Source organism: Homarus americanus, unplaced genomic scaffold, assembly GCF_018991925.1.
Source record: "Homarus americanus isolate GMGI-L3 unplaced genomic scaffold, GMGI_Hamer_2.0 scaffold45562, whole genome shotgun sequence".
NCBI classification, from domain to species: Eukaryota; Metazoa; Arthropoda; class Malacostraca; order Decapoda; family Nephropidae; genus Homarus; species Homarus americanus.
The window spans coordinates 8,778,952-8,805,297 of NW_024744839.1; the positions used below are offsets into that span (position 1 = coordinate 8,778,952).

Below are 26,346 nucleotides of genomic sequence, written 5' to 3' on the forward strand. Positions count from 1 at the left end.
ACCAGTCGATACCGAGGCAGTGTTAGAGCCAGGGGCTTGGTTAACAGTGAGGCGAGATATCAAAGCTTCAAACCGTGCACTGTCTTCCAATCTCCGTTGGTGGTCTCTCTCTGCCTCTGCTTGTCTTCTTTCTTCATTCTCCACAAGTCTGTTGGCTTCGTCCTCGCGCCTTTCATCCCTCATGAACTTCATTAAAGCAATTATCTCTGACTGCAACGCTGAAGATCGAGGTGAAGGGATGCGCGATGTGGTGGGAGCTGGAGCGTCCTGTTCAACGTGGTCATCCATCTCTGCCGAGCTGTCATCCGACTGACTCATCCAGGCGTTGGCTCCACAACTGTGTAAGGCACGAGACATAATAACTTAATCTGTGTACTGTGTCTTAAATCAATGTTGACCGGTCAGCCCGTCGTATCAACAAGATCTGAGACAAAAAATTAATTAAATGCACAGATAAGTAGATTATATATATATAAAATATATATAAAGGAATGGCCGCAATCAGTGTGTTCGTACGTGTGTATGTGTGTGCGCGCGTCTCGGGCAGTCCGGGCAGTCTCGCTGTGAGGGGGTGGAGGCGGCGACTCGCGTCAGTTACCCTGTGGACATGGCGAGAGGAGGATGTGAAAAACTTTACTCCTTACAAATGCCCAGAACAGGCCTTTTACCTTGGGAATCCTTTAGAACAAGGTCACACAGTTATGGCACTAAACACTTCACAGAAAATCACTGTCACTGACACTGCTCAAAGTTGCTATAAATTCTTGGAGGAGACGGCCATTATCGGTGGTTGACGCAGAGCAGGGGTCCATAAGCCGGTCTTGCCACAAACTTTACACTTCACTTGTATAATGGTCCAGTAAAATCCTACTCATTGCGCCATGTATGTGTTCTGGGTATCAAGTTCTATCTACAGGAGCGAACACAAACACCTGTAGAGTTTTCGTAGGTTCTATTTACTGGATAACAGATATGTACACAAGGGAGGTGGCGCTCCTTATTCTGGCTGGGGGTCAACTAACTTCTCGGGCGACATGTGGTAATGATACATTAGCAGCTTCCATATGTCGCCAGGCACGTTAATTAAGCATGTGGGACATGGTAAATACATTGCCACACGCTGCTAGCTAGGCTGAATAAATAGTGTATATAAATGGAGCACATACATAATATACATACAGAATACATAATATACATACACCTTGCACAAGGTATTTCATGATATAACATCATTTAAGTTTCGGAATTATCGTATTTATGCCTGCATCTGGCAATATCTAGCCCTGGTGTGAGTAGTGAAAATATGGATAATTTATGTAATTTTATTTAATTTTCAGTCTGGCAATTGTACATTACGAGAAGCTGTGATTGTTGGTTCTGTCCTTTCCAAGAACCACATCCCACTACTTCATTCTGCTGCTGCCATCCTTAAGATAGCTGAGATGGATTACACAGGACCAAATTCAGTTTTCTTGAGGATATTCTTTGACAAGAAATATGCTTTACCCTACAGAGTAATTGATGCCTGCATCTATCATTTTATCAAGTAAGTCATACATTGTTAGTCTTTATGATGTGGTAATTAAGATTAGTAGCTCATTAGCTATCTATTGGTAGACCCATAGTACACTTGGTGCTGCTCAGTTATGCATCTGTGTTCAGGACTATTGTCACCCTTACGGAATTATGGCTAATTTGATTTTCAAAAGGAAAAATTGCAATATAGAAAAAAAATTAACTGAAATTATAACATTTATTTCGTGTGGATTCTGGTGGTAGCTACATGTCGGCTGATGGGCAGCCCGGCGGACCTTCACAGTTGCCATCAACCACCACCACAATGACGCTGCTTAGTTTGAATTTTTTCCCAGTTTGTGTTCATTTATGAATCTGTGTTATTGTGTATGTACCATAATCAAGATAAGTGAAAAAATACCATCAAGTTCTGGTGAAAGCAGTGGTGATAAAAGATTCCATAAAGGAATTGCATTGGACATTTGACTTGATGTTTTAAGGAGGTAAGTATCCCAGTATCTCCAGTTGCACCACCTCACCTCTCTACCTCCTGCAGCTCTCAACATTGTTTCTGGTGAGTTAAATTCAAGTGTGTTCATTTATTGTCATGTTACATCATGAAAGAATCATTGTATGTGTCTATTTTCATTCATATATGTGTGTTAAGATTTTGGGCCCAAAAAGTTTTCCTTGGTAATGCATCTCAACTTATATAATGGGAGTCAATGGAAAAATGGTTTTGCATAACGGAATTTTGCGTTACAGAAAGATTTTTAGGCATGATCCCTGGTTATGAAAGGGTTCCGTTCCTGAAAATCATTCCATACCGCAAAATTCCATAATGTGAAACCATTTTTCCCGTTGATTCATTTTATATAAGCCGAAATGCGTTCCTAGGGAAATTTTTTTAGGCCCAAAACTGAACACAAGCATATATATGTATGAAAATAGACATTTATAACCACATGCAATGAGTCATTCATGATGTAACATGATAATAAATGCACAAAACACTCAAATTTTACTTACTAGAAATGATGTTGAGTGCTGAGTTAGGCGAGATGGTGTAGCTTGAGTTACGAGGAGGGAGACGGAGGGTCAAAACTGGCTCCTGTTTCTCCATTGTAGATCGTCATCATCGTTATCTTTTACTACTGACTGTGATCATGGGGCCAAGAACTTGTCTAATGTGCTTTATCGTTGACATTGCAATTATTGAGTGTACAGCTCCTTGTAGCCCCTCACAACATTCTCCAATTCTCTTGCAAACTTGAGGTTACATTTACAATCTGGTTTATTAGTCTCAAAGGTTTGAATCAGATCTTTCATTTGATTATTCCCTTTAGCCAAAACCTTTGTTGTCTGTCAATTCATGGGCTGTAAGTGGAACTTTTGTATCTTCTTATTCCTCACCAGCAGCTTGCTCCTGTTCCATCAGCTTCAGATCTTCATTTGACAGATCCTCTCTGTGTGACTAACAGCTCGACTACACCATCCTGATCCACTTCCTCAAACCCTGCACCATCTACCAAAGTTACAATTTCCTGCTACATCTCGTGCAAGATCTGAACCTGGGGAAAACCTTGGAAATCATGAACACATTCTGGCCAGATGTTCTTCCACACACACACATTGTTGTACATTTGACCTCATCCCATGACTCAGCAATGTTTTCTACTGCATTCATAATGTTAAACTTTTTCCAGAAATTTTCTGACTAATTGCTGATCCTCACCATCAATTGCAGCTATAAGTTGTCGAAAATCCTACATAAATAGTATACCTTGATGCTGGCAATCACATCTTGATCCATAGGCTGCCTAATATTACTGGAAATGTCATTAAGGTTAATTAGATGGCTGGGAGCATTTTCTAACAGAAACAAGGCCTTGTTGGCAATATTTTTTTGGTTACTGTACCTTTCCTTTGCTGGACAAAATCTGTGTGTTGTGAACCAATCTTGGAAGAGACTGGCAGTCATCCATGCTTTTAGAATGCCATATCACTGGTAACCTAGATTTGGCATAGCTCTATAAAACCCTTGGATTTTCTGAGTGGTACACAAGCAAGGGCTTCAACTTCATATCTTCAGTAGCATTACCTCCTAACAGAAGTGTTACACGATTCTTGGAAGCCTTAAAACCTGGAGCTGTCTTCTTTTCAGTTGAAATAAAAGTCCTGGCAGGCTTGTGCTTCCAGAACAGGCTTATTCTGTCAACATTATACACTTGTTGTGGTGTGTATCCATCAGCCTCAATAATTGCCTTTAGTTCTGCTGGATAATTACTAGCAGCCTCAGTATCAGCACTGGCTGCTTCACCTACCATCTTAATGTTGTGTAGGTTTAGGCATGTCATAAAATGCTCAAACCACCCTTTGCTGGCATTAAAGGGTTATTAATCAGAACTAACAACTTGCTCCTTAGCTAAATCTTTGTACAGACACATAGCCTTTTCCTGAATTACCAAGGTATTAATGGGCACATTGCACTTGGTCTGGCCCTCAATCCACACACACGGTAAGCATTTCATACTTATCACACATCACTACAAAGAAAATACAGTATACGGGCTGTTAATAGTGTAGCAACTTTAGCACCAGTCCCAATTTTGTCATTACTATCATGGATTGTTCCAACAGTGGAGGTTACAAGGCGATGTTTTGGTGATGTAACTCAGTTTTTCCCACTCATCAGATCTCCTTAACACATCTAATTTTGTTTCCAAGGTAATACCCTTTCATGGTTTCTTATGACCACTGCTAGTACAGTGGTCCCTCGGTTAACGAGCACAATTCGTTCCAGCAGGTTGCTCGTTAACCGAAACCATTGTTTCAATGGGTTTTTGGGTAATTGGTTCCAGCTCACCGAAAATTGTCTAAATTCAACAAAAAAGGTAGAAAAGTACACTTGCTTTGAGGTGTGTATGTAGAAGGCTCCTGGATGATGATGATGATGATGATGATGATGGGAATTAGAATGGGGGTGGAGGAGAAGGAAGAAGAGAAGGCATTGGGGTGGAAGAGAAGTCACCCCATGGCACCTGTTCACCCATAAAATTTTAGTTCTCTTGGTGTATTTCAAGATTATTTTCTTTAAATCAACACTGCACTGCATTATATATTGTCAGTATGTAAAATATATTTCAAAATGACCAATAATTTGCTTGGAAACACAGAAAAAAAGCATTTAGTTGAAGAGAGTCTCAAGCAAGATGTTCCCTCCACTGAAAACAGAGAGAGACTAACGCTTGTCTGGTGTGCTAACAGGCTGGATGGCACGCCAGAAACTAGTTTCTTTACCTTCAATTATGTTCAATAATTGTTAAAATGACTAAAAAAGTTAATATTAAACTTTTAAAATTATTGAATAGTATAAACTTCTTGATATTTACTAAAATAGTAAGGAATTTAAGCCCTAAAACTGATTACTGTATTGGCGGACTAATACTACAGCTGGTGGACCGCCAAATGCAAGCGAAAACATGTTGAAGTCGGCTCGTAAAAAACTCATTAATCGAGGGATTGCTCGTTAACCGAAGTTAGGAATCTTATGGAAGGTAAATCGTTAACTGAGGCGCTCGTTAACCGAGGGACCACTGTACTTGCACTTGATGGCCTGTTTCCACTCATCTTGAGTAAGAAAACCCAGTACAGTACCTGTAATACAGGCAAAGCTGAACATGTCTGGAGACTAAACCATTGTTGTTATTGTCAGGCCTTAACTGCCTTGTGGTTACCGCAGAGAATCCACACAATTTTTTTTTACTAGATTGGTAAAAATGTGGGTTAAAAATCACAGATTTATTTATTTATTTATTTTTTATTTACCCAAATTCCGTAAGAGTGAGTTTTTTGTCTGTATTCTGAATTTTTGGTCATACAGTGAACCCTTGAAGATCTGGACTAAAAGGGGGGGGGGAGACTACTTGTCCGAATCTTCCGGCGAAAGTACAAAATATATAAAAACGATAAATATTGATATAAAAATCACCAAAAATACAGTACATATTATCCTGACTCCTGTGAAAAAGCCATAATTTTGAGCAACATATTACTGTACTCATTTGTACTTGATGTATAGTAGGATCGGGATATATTGCGAGATAGGCTCCAAGGATGTTTGCTATATACTAAATTGCAAAATATGATTACATGTATTCAATGGGGAAAATAGGGTGAAGTTCTGGAGGCCAATAAAAGTGACTAAACTTGACGTAAAATTGCACAGTCTAAAGTTAGCAGAGTATATATTGCATCGCTGCAATCCTCGTTAGACAGCGAATAATTTGAATATACTGTATATATCATATATTTTGCACAAGAGATAAACATTTTGGTCCTTTGTAGTAAAATGTACAAATTAGTACTAAAATTTTTATGTATTGCAAACTATTGCATGTTTATATTCAAATTAATCACTATCTTAGAAGAATTGCAGCAATGTTAATTATATTCTCTTAAGTCTATTCATTGACATTTTATAAGAGAAAAACATGAACTCCTCTTATATAACAGATAAATAAATACCATTAGGTAACCTTTGTCCTTGCTCTGGCCCAGCTGTCATAGTACATCACCTCCCCCCTCCACTTCTGGCAAGATTGAAAGTGGTTTTAGGCTTTAAGTTTTTATCTTATAAAATGTCACAGACTAAAGTTAGCAGAATATAACTAGCATTGTTGGAATGCTTGCAAGACAGAGAATAATTTGAATATAGACCTCATAAGTTTTGCACAAAAGATAAAAAAAATTCCACTCATATTTTTGGGGCTATTTGGGTGATTTTTAGGAGTGTTTCTGACTTTATACAGTTTTTGGCCTTATGTGAGGTCCCAGGAACATAACCCCACGTAAGTTGTGAGTACTGTAAATAGATTTATTGCTCTATATTGGATAATTTTGATACTTTTGGTAGTAGTGATAAATTTGAAATATTTCCTGCACGATTTCCTTCGCGAAATAAAAAATTATCGTTATATTTAGGAAAATGTCGATTATTTTGGTAGCCGCGATATAAAATTTTTTTTTATATAAAGTCACTGTATATCCCGACCCTACTGTCATACACTAAAGGACTAAAAAAAAATTATTTTTTGTAAAATATGTATTGTCTATAGTAGACTTGCAACTTACGTTAGAGTTACGTTTCTGGGACCCAACGTAAAGCCAAAAAATTCTTAAAGTCAGAAACACTCCTAAAAATCCCCTAAATCGCCCTTAAATCACTATATACTGTATATACACGTACATATACTCTAGAACTCACATATCACTACTTTAATGGAATACAGGTGATGTCTATATTCAAATATTCGCTGTCTTGCAAGGATTCTAGCAATGCAAATTATATTCTCCTAACTTTAGTCTGTGATATTATATATATAGATAAAAACTTTAAGCCTAAAACCACCCAACCCTGGCTGGGAAGATGGGGGGAGGGAGGGAGGTGAGGTGATATGTTTGGCAGTTGATGCCAAGGTCTAGTGCTTATTTATTTATCTGCCTTTAAGAGTGACTTTTAAGTTTTTCTCTTATAAAATGTCGCTGAACTGACCTGGGAGAATATAATTTACATTGCTGGAATTCTTTTAAGATAGTGATTAATTTGAATATACAGTTTTACCCCGCCTAACGCGGTTTCACTTAACGCGTTTTCGCATATACGCGGTGCCTTGCCAAAGCTGAACTTTCACTTAACTCGGATTTTTTCCACATATACGCGGTGAGTGTCCGAGACGCTATTTTTAGATTTGCCCCACCCGCCACCCTGCCTGACTGCCTGTTTTAGCTCATAAAATTCATACAAATTACCAGGCCAGAATATAATTTACATTGCTGGAATTCTTATAATTTGGTGATCATTTTGAATATAAACATCATATATTTTGCTTTAAACTTACAATTTTTAGATAAAAAATTTTCTCTAGGTAACTATGGTATCTTTTGTGCAAAATATATGACATTTATATTCAAAATATTCCTGGTCTTACAAGGAATCCAGCAATGTCAATTATATTATCCTAACTTTAGTTTGAGGTATTATTTATTAAAATTTAGTGGTTATCCCACACATCTCCTTGGGACGGTTGGTGGGGGGTGGGGGGGAGGGAGGGACTGACCGACCATCTGTTACCTGTGAAGAATTATTATTTTTTTTTTATTAACTGAAGATATTTGTTTTAGCTCATAAAATTCATACAAATTACCCGGTCAGAATATAATTTACATTGCTGGAATTCTTATAATTTGGTGATCATTTTGAATATAAACATCATATATTTTGCTTTAAACTTACAATTTTTAGATAAAAATTTTTCTCTAGGTAACTATGTTATCTTTTGTGCAAAATATATGACATTTATATTCAAAATATTCCTGGTCTTACAAGGAATCCAGCAATGTCAATTATATTTTCCTAACTTTAGTTTGAGGTTATCCCACACATCTCCTTGGGACGGTTGGTGGGGGGTGGGGGGGGGAGGGAGGGACCGACCGACCATCTGTTAGCCGGCTGTGTAGTGTGAGAGGGGGAGGGAGTTGAGTCCATTATTTGAATGGACATTAACTTGGCGACTGTATTTCTCTATTTCTCTTAAGTATTAATTGTGTGCATGTACCATCATAAAATTAAGATGTTATTTTTACTACAACATAGTTATGTGCCTTCAAAAAGTGGAGTTTGGGGGTCGGGCCGGTTTCTATTGGAATTAATCCCATATGTTCTGTTGTTCACTTAACGCGGATTTCACTTAACGCGGGACCCTCTGGGTTCAATTGACCGCGTTAAGTGGGGTACAACTGTAAACATGATGTAGTTTGCACTAGGCATAAAAATTTTAGTTAATATTTAGTACATCTGAGTACAGTACAGGTTTGCCCTTAGGATAATTATTTCTTTTATTTTTTTCACAATATGGATTTAGGATGGTGTGTGCATGTAAATGAGTAAAATTAAATGAAGAAAGTTAACCGGTACGGCGTCAGCTAAGTTGATGTAATTATTTTGGCGTCTGCAATTTTTCGACTTGGATTTGGGCTGAAATGGACTTATACAGTACTATCATATAATGAAGGAAAAACATCATTTAGCAGCTCACTGGACCATGGAAGGTGTAGGTACGCCCATAGGTGAATGTGTTGCAGTGTTGACGTTTTTCATCGAGTGAGAGTGGAATTATGCTAATTACCGTAAGTTTTCACTGTCTGTAGCTGCTTTATTTATCGTCTATCTCGATTTCGGAACATCAATATATTTATCCTTTTTTTGTATTATTACACTCTTTTTCATGATAATTTTCACCAATACGTATTTTTTTTGTATGATTTTATAATTACAGGTATTTTTTTTTATTTGGTAACTGTTACGCCGTTGACGCTGTACGGGTTAAGTATATCTACCCAAAAATACGAGTTGAAATTTTTGTATATGATGTATATATTCAAATTATTTGCTGTCTTGCAAGGATTTCAGCAATGCAAGTTATATTCTGCTAATTTTAGTATGTGACATTTTATAAGATAAAAGCTTTAAGCCTAAAACTACCTTCACCCTGTTTTTGGGAATGCTTCGTAGAGAGGCCTCTTCGCCCAGAACCCCCAAAAGATTTTGTCCAAATCTTCCGAAATCCAGATTTACCGGGTTCTGATCTTCGAGGGTTTACTGTACAATAGTTTCAAAATTGCATAAGCGCGAATTTCCGTAACTTGGGGGAATCAGTCTTAGCCAGAACTCTCCAATAGCTGGAATTGAAATTTGCTCGGAATTTTTCCGGAAAATTTATCTCAATTTCAGGTTTGGGAACGATTTTCTAAAGACGAAAATCAGGCACATTTTCTGGAAAATTCTGAGAAAATATCCGTAACTAACAAAATCTGTCTGTTTTGGGCCTGGGAATAAATTTTCATGAAGTTCCGAGAGATTGCATCATACTCCAACAATATCTACGTGCCAGGCATATGGGTGGTCTAGCCGCTTGGATCGCTTAGTTCATCTTCTGCTGCCATTGTAGAAGGTTGTTCCCCCGCTAGCTGCTGTTTTTGCATTCAATTTGCTTTGTGCAGTGGTGTACATTACTGTACCAGAACAAAATCAGCCAAGAATACATTGTTAAAGCAGTGTTATGAATGTAAAAAGTGATTACAGTTATGTATACTGTACATTTAGTAAGTGGGAAACACTGGAGCACCTTAGCTTTCATCTTTATTCAAGACATCTTCAGGTCATGAGGCCCACTAATCCTCCACCCCACCTCCATTGCAAGTGTTAAGGCATGATTGCAGTTACATACAGTAAGCCCTCCTCCAAAATGGGGGCAAAGTTCCTTGAAAACTGCATAGTAGGCTATCTGTGTTTGAGGTACTTAATATTTAATGAGATTAATAAGAATTTGGGAATGTGCTGGCTGAGTTTATGCCGTGACGTCACATCGAGAGGGAGTGCGACCACGCAGTTATGTATAGCCATAACCCACCTTCTAAACACACCGATGCTCTTAATTTTTCTTATTTTTTAGTTTTATGTCATATGTTCTTTAGTTTCTAAAGATCCACACAAGAGACAAAGTGATCTCCGCCAAAGCCAGAAGCACAGCACTGAAATATGTCGCAAGCAATGTGGATGAGGCGGGCACATCTGCTACTCCTCATCTTTCCTCCACCTGCCATCCTGTTACTGTAGAAATTTTAGCAAAATGCTACCGAGGGTCCTCAAAGTCTCTGGGTTGTCTGTGGCCGCAAAGCCAGACACATATCTTTCGGCCCTGGGGCGGGAGAGAAAGGCCCAGCCCCACACACACATGTCGTCGTACCATCCCCCCCCCACCCCCCCCCTCAACAGGGGGGGACTGGAGGAGGTCCACGTCATGGTACACTCCCAGTGTCTAAATGTCTGTTGGGGGCTGCACACTCACCTACCCCTACTTAAATTCCTACTAATCATGGCTACCATAGTCCAGTGGAATTGTTGAGGCTTAAAATCCAACTGGGAAAAGCTCCAATTGCTCCTGAGCAAATTCTCCCTTGTATGCATTTGTCTCTAGGATATTTGACTTTTTATTCTCCTCAAAACTGAGAAGAGATGCACCAGGGGGCACAGCCATCCTTGTCTCAGACATGTGTGGTGTACCCTGTAGCCCATTATCTATCATTTTCCCCTTGCAGGTGACAGCTTGCAAGATTCACCTCCAAATTACAGTCCCTGACAAAAGTTCTCACTACAGTCAAAGTGGATGTTGCAAAGTCCACCCAACCATACTGGAAGACGGATCCGCTGTCCAGCCATCGCCTCCCTCCCTCCCTCCCTCCCTACACACACACACATACTTACTATTACTTTGCTGTCACTTGGAACCGAGTATGACGATCATCCAGCGATGATACAATGATATTAGTTGTTAAGGATGTCACCTAGGTTGGTGAGTTCTGAGGTGACTAAAGAAGCCGATACAGGACTGCCAGGGTCGATTACAGATGTTGCACATGTGGGGAGGTTACATCTAGGGCGGGTGGGGCGGCGGCAGCGTCTTTCCGGCGTTGACACTTGTCTACCTTGTTATGCAGTCGGGCTTACTCGAAAGTATTGACACCTTCTTGTGTGGTGTAGTGTGGAGTAATCGTCTCACACACACACACAAGCACCCTCGCAGTTCAATAATCGAGCTCTGATACTTCCATTTCTCAATAAGGACTAGGAAGGATATCATTGTTTTGTTAATAAATTCAGAAAACAATTTACTCAATCATGTTTTACATTATTTGACATTATAGGTTACATTACTTATCATGACATAGTACAGTGTGTTTTGGTGGCTGGGGTTCGCAACGATATCAGAATCCTCCAAGCTGTATTGTCCCTCTGAATGGTAGCCAGAAAACTAATCATGAATGTGAGGAATAATGTGGTTCATGAGAGAATGTTTTTCGCCCTCCGTGATAATGGCCTCATCATAGGATCTACTGCATATAACCTTGGCTAGATCCCTACAGTGGATGACATGACGGGAGTATGGCTGACTTAAGAGCGACACAATTAATATAAATGTGTCACAACACCTATTGATTAGCGTTTGATGGAAAATAAGATAAAAGTAGCATGACCATACAGTAAACCCTCGCCCAATGTGGGGGTTAGATTCCTCTAAAACTGTATGTTGGGCAAATTAAACTTCTTATGGGAAAAATGGGGTGGCGGGATAATTGCCATGGATGGATTCTTATCACGTGAAATACATTCCTTTTAAACATTACTTAATGCACAAATATAAGGTAGTGCACGCAAATGGCTGCTGTTAAACTTATGTCTGGCTTTTATTTACTGGTTTTGCAATACTATTTTTTGTTGTAACTTATTTATTGGAAATATTGTTATTTATTCCTCACATTTCCTGGTACAGTGATATCTCCGTTAGCCAAAACAATTGGTGCAGCGCACTTCCGGAAATGAGAGATTTCAGGGTAAGTAGACGACTCTCAAAGCCGGGAAAAACCCTCATCCCCGGAAGTTTCCGAATAACGGAAAATTTTCTCGGAAGTTCCAGAAATTGTCCCATTACAGTACATCATCTCTCGAACCCAGAAAAATAATCCCCATCCCCTGAATTTTCCAGGTAGTGGAAAAATTTTCTCAGAATTTCCGGAAAATGTGCTGCATTTCCATCTCTCAAACCCGGAAAAAACCTCCCCCATCCCCAGAATTTTCCAGGTATTGGGAAAATATTCTCGGAATTTTCAGAAAATTTACCCCTCGGAAAAACTTTCCCAAAGCCGGAATTTTCTGAAAAATTCCAGCTTTGGGAACGATTTTCTGAGAAAATTTCAACTCTGGCTATTGGAGAGTCCGGGTTTGAAGGATTCCGGCTAACAGAGATATTACTTCTATATACAGTATTATTTTAAGAAAACTATGGCTGTGATGTTTTATGGTTGTTTTTCAACTCGTATTTTCAGGTAGATATACGTAACTTTCTTCATTTATTTTTACTCAGTTACATGCACACACCATCCTACATACATATTGTGAAAAAAGTACAGTATTACACTACAATTACCGACATCACTCATGTTGGGTTAGCTAAATGGCTATGAAAGAAATTTTGTGAATTTGATCTACGTATCAATCCAGCCGGCGCTCAGATGCCATTCGTTCTAGAGACAGTAATTTTTACAAGGAAAAATTTGCCATATGGCAACCCAACCAACCCAACTTTAATAACAAAGCATGGAGGAGTTAACTTGAGGGTAGACTCGCATTTTTTCTACATTTCAATACATTTTTTTGTCTTGTTTTTTATGATTTGTGAGATGATTTACCCATTATTATTTATTTGTGTGTGTGTATGTTTGTGGCTACACACACACAGTAGTGTTCAGGTCAAAGAAATAATTGTCCTAAGGGCAAACACATAAAGGGAATAAACATTTCTTTGCACATGAGTAAAAAATTAACACGCACACACCCCGTCAGCAAATGATATTAGCCGTTTTGGCAATTTGCGGCTGCTTTGAGACCCAAACCCCCGTGAATTTTAAGGGCATGCTGTATAATAAATTAACCTAACCGAATCTAACCTGAAGGCTTCTGACTGGTAGGTTCTCAGAAGTGTTCTAAGGGGATTATAATTTACGGTCAAATAATTTTTTGTCCGAGGCACAAATGTCCCAAACATCTTAAATAACTTCTGCACTCCCTCTTTTCCTCCTCTCTTCAGACCTGATAAAGCCAATCTCTTTGGCACCTTATTCTCTTCTAACTCCACCTTAGACGATTCCAACTCTATCCCTCCTACTCCTCCTACTGAACCTATGCACTTTCCTATAATCTCTACTCGTAGGGTTGCTGGCGTGTCATCCAGGTTGAATGTGGGTAAGGCGCGTGGACCGGACAGTATACTGTACCCCCTCGTGTTCTGTGGGAGTATGCTGAAATTCTAGCCCCTGTGCTTCGTCATCTCTTTCATCTTTGCCTCAAAACCCAAACATTTCCTTCTTCTTGGAAGCATGCCTTGGTTCAGCCCATCCCGAAGAAGGGTGACCATTCCATTCCCTCTAACTGTTGCCCCCATTGCCCTAACTTCATCCCTCTAAGATTTTAGAAACTATCTTAAAATCTAATTTTCTCCATCACCTTCAACACCTTTCTCTTTTGTTAGATCACCAGAATGGGTTTTGCCAGGTGAGATCTACTGGTGATCTGCTCTCCTACTGCACCCATCTTTGGTCATCCTCTCTTAGGGATTATGGGGAAACTTACATCGTGGCCCTCAGCATCTCCAAAGCATTTGACAGGGTATGGCACAAGTCTTTGCTTTCTAAACTTCCCTCTTATGGTTTCACTACCCCACGTTGTTCTCTAATTTCTAGCTTCCTTGAGAACCGATCCATGGCAGTTGTTGTCGAAGGATCGATCTCTAGCTCTTTCTCTACCAGTAGTGGTGTCCCACAGGGTTCTGTTCTTTCACCTACTCTTCCTTCTTTTTATCAATGATTTACTTCACACTACAACTAATTCTATCCATTCTTATGCTGATGATTCTACTCTTCACTCTTCTTCACATTATTTCCTTCCCCCTAATTCTTAAACTAGATCTGTTTTTAGATCTGATATCATTTCATCTATCAATGCAGATCAGCATCTTTGAATGGGGAGGTAGAAATTTGGTTAAATTCAATAGTAATAAAACACAATACAGTGGGGTATGCTATAACGAACAGATCCTACTACGAATATTCCTATAACGAACGGTTTTACCTATAAAATTGAGAATGCTATAACAAACGAAACTCCTACAACGAATTTTTTTTTTTTTTTTTTTTTTTATTACAAGTATTAATGATATTCTTTATTTCAGGGGTTTAGGTGCATATTAATGCACTTTTTTAAAAATTTTTACAATTTTATATTATATTTTTCAGTGTTAAGTGGTTATATTTGGGGGCCTGGAACGGATTAACCCTATAACGAACGAATGCTATAACGAACAAGGTTCTAGAACCAATTAGATTCGTTACAGCATACCCCACTGTATTTGCCAATTGCACTTTCCAAATTACCGTAATTTGCGGCATATAAGACGTTTTTTTTTTTTTTTTTTTATCCCCCTCAAAAGTTTACCCTCATAATCACCCTGCATCCAATATGGTGAAGATCAGGAATGTGGTCCGCCATGGGATCTCGGTATCCCCCTAGTTTAAGAATCCAAACAACTTCAGAATGAATATATATGGTATATTACAAGAATAATTCCATTTAACAAAGAGAACAATTAAAACAATAATAAATAAACTAGGAATATTCAGTAAATGACTGCGATAATTTTTTAAACTACTGACAGTGGTCAGGCAAACCACCTGTCATAGATGTTTACAGATTTCCCACCAACAACCACCAATAACCAGTGTTATATTTCCTGTATAAACGTGTAACTGCCTTATAAAATAAAACTAACTTTCATTGAGGCACGAAATGCTTCAATTATCGGCTAATGCTCAACAAACAACACGAAACAACAATCTACCCACCTGGCAGCCATTTTTGGTAGTACCGTCTGAGCACTGACAAACCATAGGCACAACTGCGCGGAGCAGTCTACAGCCAACCGACTTCACCAGTCTGAACACAAACCTCCTCGGGGTAGCATAGTGCTATTCCATGACTGTTCAATCAAAATACCCTAACAGAATGGAGTCAAAAAAAAAGCATAGCTACACTATCAGCTACAAATTACAAGTGATGGCATATGCAAAAGAACAATGTAACCAAGCGGCTGCTAGACACTTTGGACCGCCTCCGACAGAGAAAATGGTACGGATGTGGAGAAAACAAAGGACCAACAACAACATTAAAATTCCCACCAATCACATATCAGGACGCAGTCATTCTGCACACGAGTAAAAATGGAACACACACACACACACACACACACACACAGTCAACAAATAATATTAGCTGTTTTGGCAATTCATGGCTATTTTACTCATACCATTTTCTCTAATATGTCATGGAAGCCACACATCCACAACATTGCTAGAGCTGCCTCCTGAAAGCTGGTAATGCTGTACAGATGCCGTAGCTACTTCACTCCTGAGCAGTTGCTTCAAGCTTGTAAGGGATTCATTTGTCCTAACTTGGAGTACTGCTCTCATATCTGGGGTGGCTCTTATTCTGTCCAACCGTTAGATAGAGTGGAATCAAAGGCATTTCGTCTTATTACTCTCCTCCTCTAGTTGATAAAATCTCTTCTCCTTCTATTCGCCGCAATGTTGCTTCAATTTCCCTCTTTTATAGGTACTTAAACGGGCAATGTTCAGTGGATTTGGCATCCTGTATACTGTCAGCAAGGCCCTGGGCTCATAACACTTGTCTTGCCCGCGGTGCCCACCGTTTCTCTGTGGATGTCGGTCACATTAGAATAACACGTTATAGTACATCCTTCTTTCCTCACACAGCCAAACTGTGGAATGCTCTGCCTTCTTATGTGTTTCCATACTCATACAATCTGTCTCGCTTCAAAAAGCTTGTTTTCTGGCTTTGTCGTGGTGTAGATTAATATAATCTTTTTTCTATTTTTATTTTCTTTTTACTCTTTTTTTTTGCTCCCTAGGCCCTATTGTGGGTCGATGACCTGTGCCCAGGTGAGCTATTCCCCGGAATAAATGTCCACCTTACATACAACTTGTGGCCCAAACGTCCGAGCCATTCTGGTGAGAGTCTGCCTATGCGACATAGTAACCAGATACAGTATTGGATAATTATCAGACAAATATGATTTTATTTCATACGTTCATGGCCATTGCTTTACATGAGTGAGTATCACTTGTATTTGTATTCTCAACCTAATTGTATTATGGAAATAAGAGGATACAACATTTTTCTACTCTGTAAATTGTCTGAAATGATTCGACTACCAGCAACACAGAGTAGGAGTTGGTTAGGGGAGAGGGGACTCAAGGGTTCCCTCCAGTGCACAACATAGAAAAAAAATTATTATTTAAAACCTTTAAGCATCATAAATTGCACTTTTGATGATGATAATAGTATTTTATTATTTATTTATTTTTTATTTTTTTACTTGGGTGTTTGGCACAACTAAACTGTGGTTTGCTGTTTCTATACGGTACCGGGCAGCTGCCAACTGAACCATTTTTGTTCACATCAAGTTTATATTACAATAAATATGTGTTGCCCACTTCCTGATTGTTTTGATTGCTAATTAACTCCTTCGCTACAATGTCTTTTTATCTATTTTATTTTGGTTACTGCCAGATGATTTTATACAGCTGGGAATGTTCCATTTCGTAGTCAATTGGTTTAACAAAACTTCACTTCTTCTATAAAATATATATTCAAACATATCTACAATCCATTTGCTCATAAATGCCCCCTTTTGTTGAGAATATGAATTCATCCCCTCTCACTCCATTGTATCTTTAGAACCTGAATTCATCCCCATCTCATTCCATTGTAACTTGAGTACAGCATTCTCATGATGTAATTATCACAATCAATCAATCAATTACTGTAATTAGTATTCTCACCTGGCTAGTGCTAGATGATTACTTTCAGTAGGGGAAACCCCATCAGCATTGTCAAAATATTATCCTGCATTGTAATCTCTCCCAACTGATATTAATTTTCTGTCCTCACCCCTCTACTAGTACCCAGTCTCTTCCCCACAGAAAGACAACTACCCAGACACCCCCCTTCGCTCTCCCTTCCGTTCATTAGTAAATACTTCAAATTCACTCTTCTGAGTTCAAGAATTCAGACCTCAGAGAAGGAGAAGATTGGCAATGCTAAGTGGTAAATGCAGGAGTGGAGCCAACTGTACATGAAGAAATTAATTATTTACCATAAATACAATTTTGAAATGATGAGTCACCATGTGTCATCTGTTTGTTTATAACCAACCCACTTAGTTCGAGCGTACTCTCTCACACCCACAAAAAACGTAAATTATACTAAGATGCTTCAATAAAGTTGCTTTCACTGGTACCAGATCACAAAATAAGTACTTTATGTTTAATATGGCTGGGGGAGGGGGCAGAAACCCCAGCTAGGAAGTTAGGTAAGGTAAGGTAGGTTTCTTTGGTTTGTTAGGTCAGGTTCTATTAGGTTCTAGTAAATATCGCCTCTTTTAAAATACTTACTATAGTGATAAGAACATATGTGAAAAAATGAACAAAATCAAACGACTCCATCTGGTGGTAGACGGTCTTCTACTACTGTACATTATCGTATTGACAATCATGGATTATTACAGTACTGTATCTTTTATAGTTAATGAATAACAAATAAATAATGTACAGTGAACCCTCGCTTTACACGGTTTCACTTTTCACTTTACGCATTTCTACATTTACGCGGTACCCTGCCAGAACCGGAATTCCCACTTTACGCGGTGCATCTACTCATATACGCGGGTGAAGTACATGTATAATTTTTTTATTTAGCTCATAAAATTCATACAAATTATCCGGCCAGAATATAATTTACATTGCTGGAATTCTTACAATTTGATGATCATTTTGAATATAAGCATCATAGATTTTGCATTAGACATACAAATTTTAGATCTAATGCAAGTATTTTGTTTACTCATAGCAAATATGTTATCTTTTGTGCAAAATATATGACATGTATATTCAAAATATTCCTGGTCTTGCAAGGAATCCAGCAATGTCAATTATATTATCCTAACTACTCTGAGGTATTATTTATTTCTAAAAATGTAAATATACTGTTATAACCCAATCATTTCTCTGGTAGGGAGGGAAGGTGGGGGTGAGGGGTAGGGAGGGAGGGAGGGACCCAGGGAGCAGGTGGGAAGAGGGGGGGAGGTGGGGTATTTTGATTGACAGATATTATTTCGGTAAGTATATTTTGTTTATTTATTGAAGATATTTGTTTTAGCTCATAAAATTCATACAAATTACCGGGCCAGAATATAATTTACATTGCTGGAATTCTTACAATTTGATGATCATTTTGAATATAAACATCATAGATTTTGCATTAGACTTACAAATTTTAGATCTACTTTAAGTATTTTGTTTACTCTGTGTAAATATGTTATCTTTTGTGCAAAATATATGACATTTATATTCAAAATATTCCTGGTCTTACAAGGAATCCAGCAATGTCAATTATATTATCGTAACTTTAGTTTGAGATATTATTTATTACTATAGTACCTTAATATCTAGTGGTTTTCCCCCAAACATTTCTCAGAGAGGGAAGAGCCAGCGAGTGTGAGAAAAGGGGGAGGGAGTTGAGTCCATTATTTGAATGTACATTAACTTGGCGACTGTATTTCTCTATTTCTCTTAAGTATTAATTGTGTGCATGTACCATCATAAAATTAAGATGTTATTTTTACTAGAACATAGGTATTATGTCGGAAAAAGTGGAGTTTGGGGGTCAGCCGGTCTCTATTTCATTTAATCCCATATGTTATGTTGCTCACTTTACGCGTTTCTCGCTTTACGCGGGCCTCCGTGGGTTGAATTGACCGCGTAAAGTGAGGGTTCACTGTATTGTACAGCATTGTATGTGAATGACAGTCATAGAAAAGGCGGTGAGATGCAGTGGGTGGGAGGGAGGGACACGATCCTTGTGGGAGGGGGGGTGGGGGAGACACACTGACTGATTTTTTTTGTTTATTATTATTATTAGTGGGCACCCCCATCCTTGTGTAAGATGAAGCGCAGAAGCGTTTACAGCGCCCAGCTGGGAAGCATGCTAAGTTCATGCTTGCCTTATGTCCGATGAGTTAAGGGCATAGAAGCCTGAAGAGTCAAGGGCGTAGAAGCCTGAAGAGTCAATAATTTTATGTCTAAGCAAGTTATTGGAAGCTCCAACAATTTATCCCTGAATACAAATTCGCAACTTTCAATTTACAGCAGGTACCTACTTTGCTGCTAGGTGAACAGGGACCAAGGGGACTAGGAAGAGTGTCCAAACAACTTCCGCCGGCCCGGGAATCGAACCCGTGACAACTTGCTTGCTAGGCAAGAGTGGTACCGCTCCACCAGCGCCCCCCACTGACTGTATTGTCAGTTTCCCTCCCCTCTCCCTGCAAAGGTTGTGCCACCACCTCCTGAGATGAATTTGATATCCTAATGATCCTAAATAAATTCTCTTGAGTCATTTCCAATAAGAGTTCCTTAAACAAAATATTTTGACACGATATAATGATTGGGACTCCATTCTTTAAAAAAAAAAAAAGAGAGAGAAAGAGAGAAATGTTGATACTGGAGTCAATAAAATCAGTTCTAATTAAGTTAGGCACATTATTTTTTTCTTTTACCAAAATAATCCTGAATACCGTATATACCCGTGTATAGCACGAGTTTTTAAGACCAAATTTTTTGGCAAAAAGTTGGGGGGTCGACCTCTATACGGGTAATAGTTTTGTTAGGTTGAAAAATATTTACCAGTAACTACCAGTAAACAATGGAAACGACGCACCAACGCACCACCCGCTGTGAGTGTCGGTACAGTTGCCAGGGAAGATCTCTTGCGTCATCATAGCAAGCCCAAAGTAGCCAAATGCATGGTATGGTATACACAGGAGTATGTAAAACATAAAGTATTCATTTTTAAAAGTTTATTTATAGATACATAAATTTTTGTTAATTAAATTTGAAACATCAATCTTTGTTAATTAAATTTGAAACAAAAGAAAAATACGATACCTTATTTCTAAATATTTTCATTGAAATATTACATCACAAGTATATTTTACCTTAACTGTGCCTGAATGAATATATTCTCAGAAATAAATATGGAAATGTAATATTTTTGCTGAAATGACGTACGTATTACAGTGGAAAGTGGGATAAAATTGTGACGAAAACAATGACTTTCACTTTCTTTCGTCGTTCAAAAGATTTTACCGTAATCGCTTTTCGAATGGTTTTCAGTTAAAAAACTGTTGTATTACAATAATATTCTATCCTAATTGACTTGAATAAATACTACGATACCATATTTCTGAATATTTTCATTAAAATCAATCAAAATCATTTTCCTTGTCATCATCTGCAGCACCAAACAGCTCCTCCCAGTCCTCTCCTTGAACAGCATCGTCATATGGATCAACACCATCATCAGCCATAGGATCATCAATATCTTCACCCTCATTCACGCTCTCATTAGCCTCATAATCCCACAACAAGTCGTCTTCTGTTCCATCAAGAGCATTCGAAATCCCACATTTCTTAAAAGATTTCACCACAATTTCTGGTCTGATTGCATCCCAGGCCTCTACAATCCATTCACATAATGTTGCTAGTGATGGAGCTTGGATGTTGCCTCCCTTTGTGTATGTCTTCTCGCCTTCTATCATCCAGTTGTTCCACATCACTCTTACCGCATCTTTAAATGGTTTGTTTAAGGAAACATCCAGTGGTTGGACAAGACTTGTTAATCCACCAGGAATCACAGTTGTATCAGTGTTTTCCTTCCTAATCCCAGCAGTAACACTGTCAACAAGATGTGACCGAAACATATCCCACACAAGAAGACTTTTTTCTTTGCGCAGTCCCCCTGGTCTAAAGTTCCAGACTTTTTTAAGCCATATTTGTATGCCGCCGTCATCCATCCATCCTTTCTCGTGCACATGGATGATTATGCCTTTTGGAAAATTTTGCTTTGGAATTGTTTTCCTTTTAAATATTCCCATAGGCGTCAGCTTTGTGCCGTCAGCCATACATGATAGCACAACTGTGAATCTTGATTTTTCATGTCCAGTAGTTTTAACTAAAACTGTTTTTTCACCAACTTTATTCACTGTTTGACTGATTGGCATATCAAAATTCATGGGCATTTCATCCATGTTTCCAATACACGAAAGTCTATATGAATTCTTCTTCCGGTGTTTGATTATGAACCTATGAAATTCAATAACCTTGTCATCAAGTTCTTGTGTAAGACGCTGTGATATTTTCGTGTTCTGTCTCAGTACAAAATCATTTCTTTTCATAAATCTTGTGCACCAACCATGACTCGCCTTAAAATCTGTGATGCCTAATTTCCTTGCTAGTTTCAAGGCAAAGATTCGAATTAATCCTCGGGAAACACCATATCCATTCTGTCGGTTTTCACTGACATACTTTGCCACTTCAACTTCCAACTGTGGCCACTTGTTACACTTTCCTCTGTTAGCACATTTGTTTTTCGGCAAAAGCTTTAGTTGTGCAGAGAGCTTTTTCCAGTCTCAAACACTTTTTTTGGAAACCTTAAATTCCCTTGCTGCTGCACAGTTGTTAGTCTGTTCTGCATATTCAATCACTCTCAGCTTGAACATTGCTGTGAACTTTCTTCTTGAATCCATGCTGAAGAGAATATGGGTCAAGCACGTCTACACTGTAACAAGACACAATTTGAAATATACACGTGGGCTAATCGTAATGACATAATATGATGTGAGTCAGGTCATCTACACACAGTTGCCAGTTTCAAAATTTTCCTTTTAAAATTTTAAGTTACCGAGTATTTCTTTTCCCAAATCATTTTACAATACTGTAGGTAAAACAGTATACTATTGTGCAAACCCCACAGAAAAAAAATTAACAAATGGAGACACCAAAAATGTAAAAAAAAAAAATGCTGTCTGACTTGCAACACTGTTGGTAGGGTCAGGTGGTTCTAACGGCACCTGCCAGGACCTGGTAATCAAATTTATAACAGTATCTAACCTCAATTACTGTAGTTTATCTGATGTAGGCAATATGAAGTAAAAAATACCAGTTAAAGTGAGAAATTGGAAGAGAATAAACAAGAAAGATGTTGGGCTATTTTTGGTAGGGCTGAGGGAGAGAGTACCAGCTGTTTGGTCTTTTTTGGCTGGAGAGTCACGCAAACATCCGTATTAGTATTTCTTTGGTGCCTTCTGTATTTTTAAAAATGAATACTTGTAAATTAAAAGTACCGTAACATTGTATTATATACAAACTTGTCATATTTCTGGAAAATAAGAAGCAAGAAAATAAGAATATACCGGAAAACACAATTTCAACGTACGCTAAAATTAAAAGCTGCTTAAGAAGGGCCGATGCAAAAACAAAGCCTCCGCGACCAGGGCTATGCCGTATCAGCTAGACGGTACACGTATTTTTCGAATCGTTTTCAGTTAAAAAAACTGTTACATCACAAGTGAATTAGGATAGAATATTATTGTAATATAACAGTTTTTAACTGAAAACCATTCGAAAAGCGATTACGGTAACATCTTTTCAACGAAAGAAAGTGAAAGTCATTGTTTTTGTCACGATTTTATCCTACTTTCCACTGAATACGTACGTCATTTCAGCAAAAATATTACATTTCCATATTCTCAGAAATAAATAGTAGTTTTGCTGAAACGTGATGTATTTCAATGTACAGTGACCCCTCGTTTAACGAACGCCTCGGTTAACGAAATTTCGGTTAACGAACCGCCTTCCATAAGGATTTTCAATTCGGTTAACGAACAAAAATTCGGTTAACGAATTTCTTACGAACCGACCTCAACATGTTTTCGCTTGCACTGACCGGGCAACCAGCTTTAGTATCAGTCCGCCAATACATTAATCGGTTCTAGGGCTTAAATTCCTTACTATTTTAGTAAATATCAAGAAGTTTATACTATTCAATAATTTTAAAAGTTTAACATTTAATTTTTTTGTCATTTTAACAATTATTGAACATAATTGAAGGTAAAGTGACTAGTTTAATGCGCAGCATCCAGCCTCTTAACACAGCAAACAGGCGTTAGTCACTCTCTGTTTTCACTGGAGGTAACATCTTGCTTGAGACTCTCTTCAACTAAATGCTTTTTTTCTGTGTTTCCAAGCAAATTATTGGTCATTTTGAAATATATTTTACATATTGACAATATATAATGCAGTGCAGTGTTGATTTAAAGAAAATAATCTTGAAATACATCAGGAGAACTAAAATTTTATGGGTGAAATGGTGCCATGGGGTGACTTCTCTTCCACCCCAATGACTTCTCTTCTTCCTTCTCCTCCACCCCCATTCTAATTCCCATCATCATCATCCAGGAGCCTTCTACATACACACCTCAAAGTAAGTGAACTTTTCTACCATTTTTGTTTAATTTAGGAAATTTTCGGTGAGCTGGAACCAATTACCCAAAAACCCATTGAAACAATGGTTTCGGTTAACGAACTTTTCGGTTAACGAACGACCTTCTGGAACGGATTGAGTTCGTTAAACGAGGGGTCACTGTAAATTAGGATAAACTACATGACGAAAACAAAAGACTTTACCTAACCTTCCGATGTTCAAGATATGTTACTCGTTTTTTTAATAGTTTTCGGTTAAAATACTGTTATATTAGTGATATTCTATTCATACTGTGGTTGATATAATACATTCACGGAAATTTAATATTTTTTGCTGAAATGACGTACGTATTACAGTGGAAAGTTGGATAAAATTGTGACGAAAACAATGACTTTTGCTTTCTTTCGTTCAAAAGATGTTACCGTAATCGCTTTTCGAATGGTTTTCAGTTAAAAAACTATTGTATTACAATAACATTCCCTCCTAATTGACTTGAATAAATACTTGAATGGAAATATACAATATTTTTGTTGAAACTACCCGCGTTTCAGTGTAAAGTGTCGTAATAATAAATGGTAAACAAGTTTATAGGACGTAGAGTGTTTTTACTGAAGGTTTTGTTGTTCCTTTACCCTCAAAAACTTGGGTCGACCTATAAACGAGGAATATCATAAATTAAAGATTTCTTGGTCAAAAAATCAGGGTCGACCTATATACGAAGGGGGGTTATAGACGAGTATATACGGTACTTTATCTAAAAGTTTGGTTACCGGTAAGTAAATATACAGTAGTACCCTGATTTATACGGTCAATTGAACCCACAGGGTACCGCGGAAAGTGAACAACAGAACATATGGGATTAATTCCAATAGAGACTGGCCCGACCCCCAAACTCCACTTTTTGACGACACAAAACTATGTTGTAGTAAAAATATTATCTTAACTTTATGATGGTATGCATACACAATTAATATAGAAGAGGTTAGGTTAGGAAAAATAAAGGTTAGGTTTAACACTTACGTTAGTAGAAGAGGTGGGTCGGCATACGGGGATGGAGGCTGGTTCCGAGGCAGAGGGCAGATTACTGGCCCTCAGGTGAATCACTATCACTATCTGCCATAGTTGTCAGGACCTCCCTGACAAATCCCTCAAAGTCACCTTCACTGTCACTATCTCTGGCTCGGGCTGGCTGTGGTGGGTTGCGGGCGAAGAACTCGGTAATGCTTTTTTGACGGCTACTGTTGATGTTGTCTTGATACACCTTGATGTACGGCTCCATAGCCTGCACCAGCCGGGTATGGAAGACTTCATAGCGGTCATCGTCCTGGTCGTTGGAAAGGAAGAGCTTCAATTTCTCTGCACACTATTTGGCACCCCTAACATTACTATGCGTTAACTTGTGTTCTTCTGGGGTTGACGCACTACCTGCCTCTTCACTGACGTGATCATCTTCCAACATCTCGTCGGCAGTCATTTCAGGATCTCTGATCACCTCCAGGATGTCTTCGTAGGTGGTCTCGGAAAAGCCTTCAGCTGTAATACTGTGCGCAGCTTCTCTTGCAAGGTCCAATGCCACTGTAACAGACTGAACCTCACCAGTCACAGGTTGACTCCGCCTCTCACCTGGGATACCATGCAACACATGCCTCCATGCGTGACGAATCTTAGCTACAGACAGCTGATTCCATGCCTCCACCAAGAAGTCCACAGCTTGTTTGACGTTAAATTTTTTCCATAACTGTTTGACGAGAACTTCTTGATTCACCACCTGTTGTTCCTTGTCCTCGTCACTTTTGCTCTCGCTCTCGCTATCGGTGTCACCCAGCTTACGCAACTCATCCTTGGTGTTAGTACAGTCGTTCATGAGCTTAAACTTCTTTGCAGAGTATGCAGCTTTCACATTGCATATCAACTCCTGGTCCATGGGCTGGATTAATGTCGTAGTGTTGGGAGGAAGGAAGACCACTTTTACATTGGGGTGACGATCCATAAGTAGTGGCGAGTGTCCTGGTGCGTTGTCAAGAAGCAACAGAAAGTTGAATGGAACATTCTGTTGCTCGCAGAATTTCTTCACTTCGGGAACGAAACAGTCATCAAACCAGGAGAGTGACAGAGCAGAGAACATCCACGCCTTCCATGAGGTCAGGTAGTGGACATTAATCTTGCTCATGTCCACGTTCTTGTAGGTGTGCGGCTTGCGGGCTGTGTGGATCACCGATAACTTTAGTTTACAGGTACCGGAGGCATTGGTGGTAAAGAGGACGGTGATGCGCTCCTTCTGCAACTTCCGGCCCCGAATCTTGCTGGCCGACTGGACAACGAAGGTCTTGGTAGGCAGCTTTTTCCAAAATAGACCGGATTCGTCTATGTTGAACACCTGGTCGTCTGTGTACTGTCCTTCCTCTACAACCTCACGTAAGAATGGAGGAAAATCTCTAGCCGCCACACGGTCAGCACTCGTTTCTTCACCACCAATGTTGATGTTGGTGATCTTGTTCCTCTTCTTAAACCTATGCAGCCAACCAGAGGAAGCATGGAAGGGTTTGGGCTCTGCAATTCCCATCCTAAGTGACACTGCTGCGTACAGTTCACGGGCGTACTCTTGAATGGATCGCATGTCCACCGCCATGTTGCATCGCACCTGATGAATCAAGTAACTCACCAGCAAATTTTCAACCTTTAGCAGCACCTTGTTCTGGCAATACTTGATCATTGAAGCACCTGCAGACTTTGTGATTCTCATGTGTTCTTTGATCTTGGCTGCA

General features: G+C 38.8%; 1 protein-coding gene across 1 annotated transcript in view; it reads left to right on the forward strand.

Annotated features, from left to right (window-relative positions):
- LOC121878038 (bystin-like) overlaps positions 1 to 26,346 on the forward strand; it is a 101,689-nt gene that overhangs the window by 67,050 nt on the left and 8,293 nt on the right. Inside the window, exon 7 of the mRNA XM_042383995.1 lies at positions 1,338 to 1,546. Coding sequence (XP_042239929.1) covers positions 1,338 to 1,546 — 209 coding nt within the window. The remainder of the gene's footprint in view (positions 1 to 1,337; positions 1,547 to 26,346) is intronic.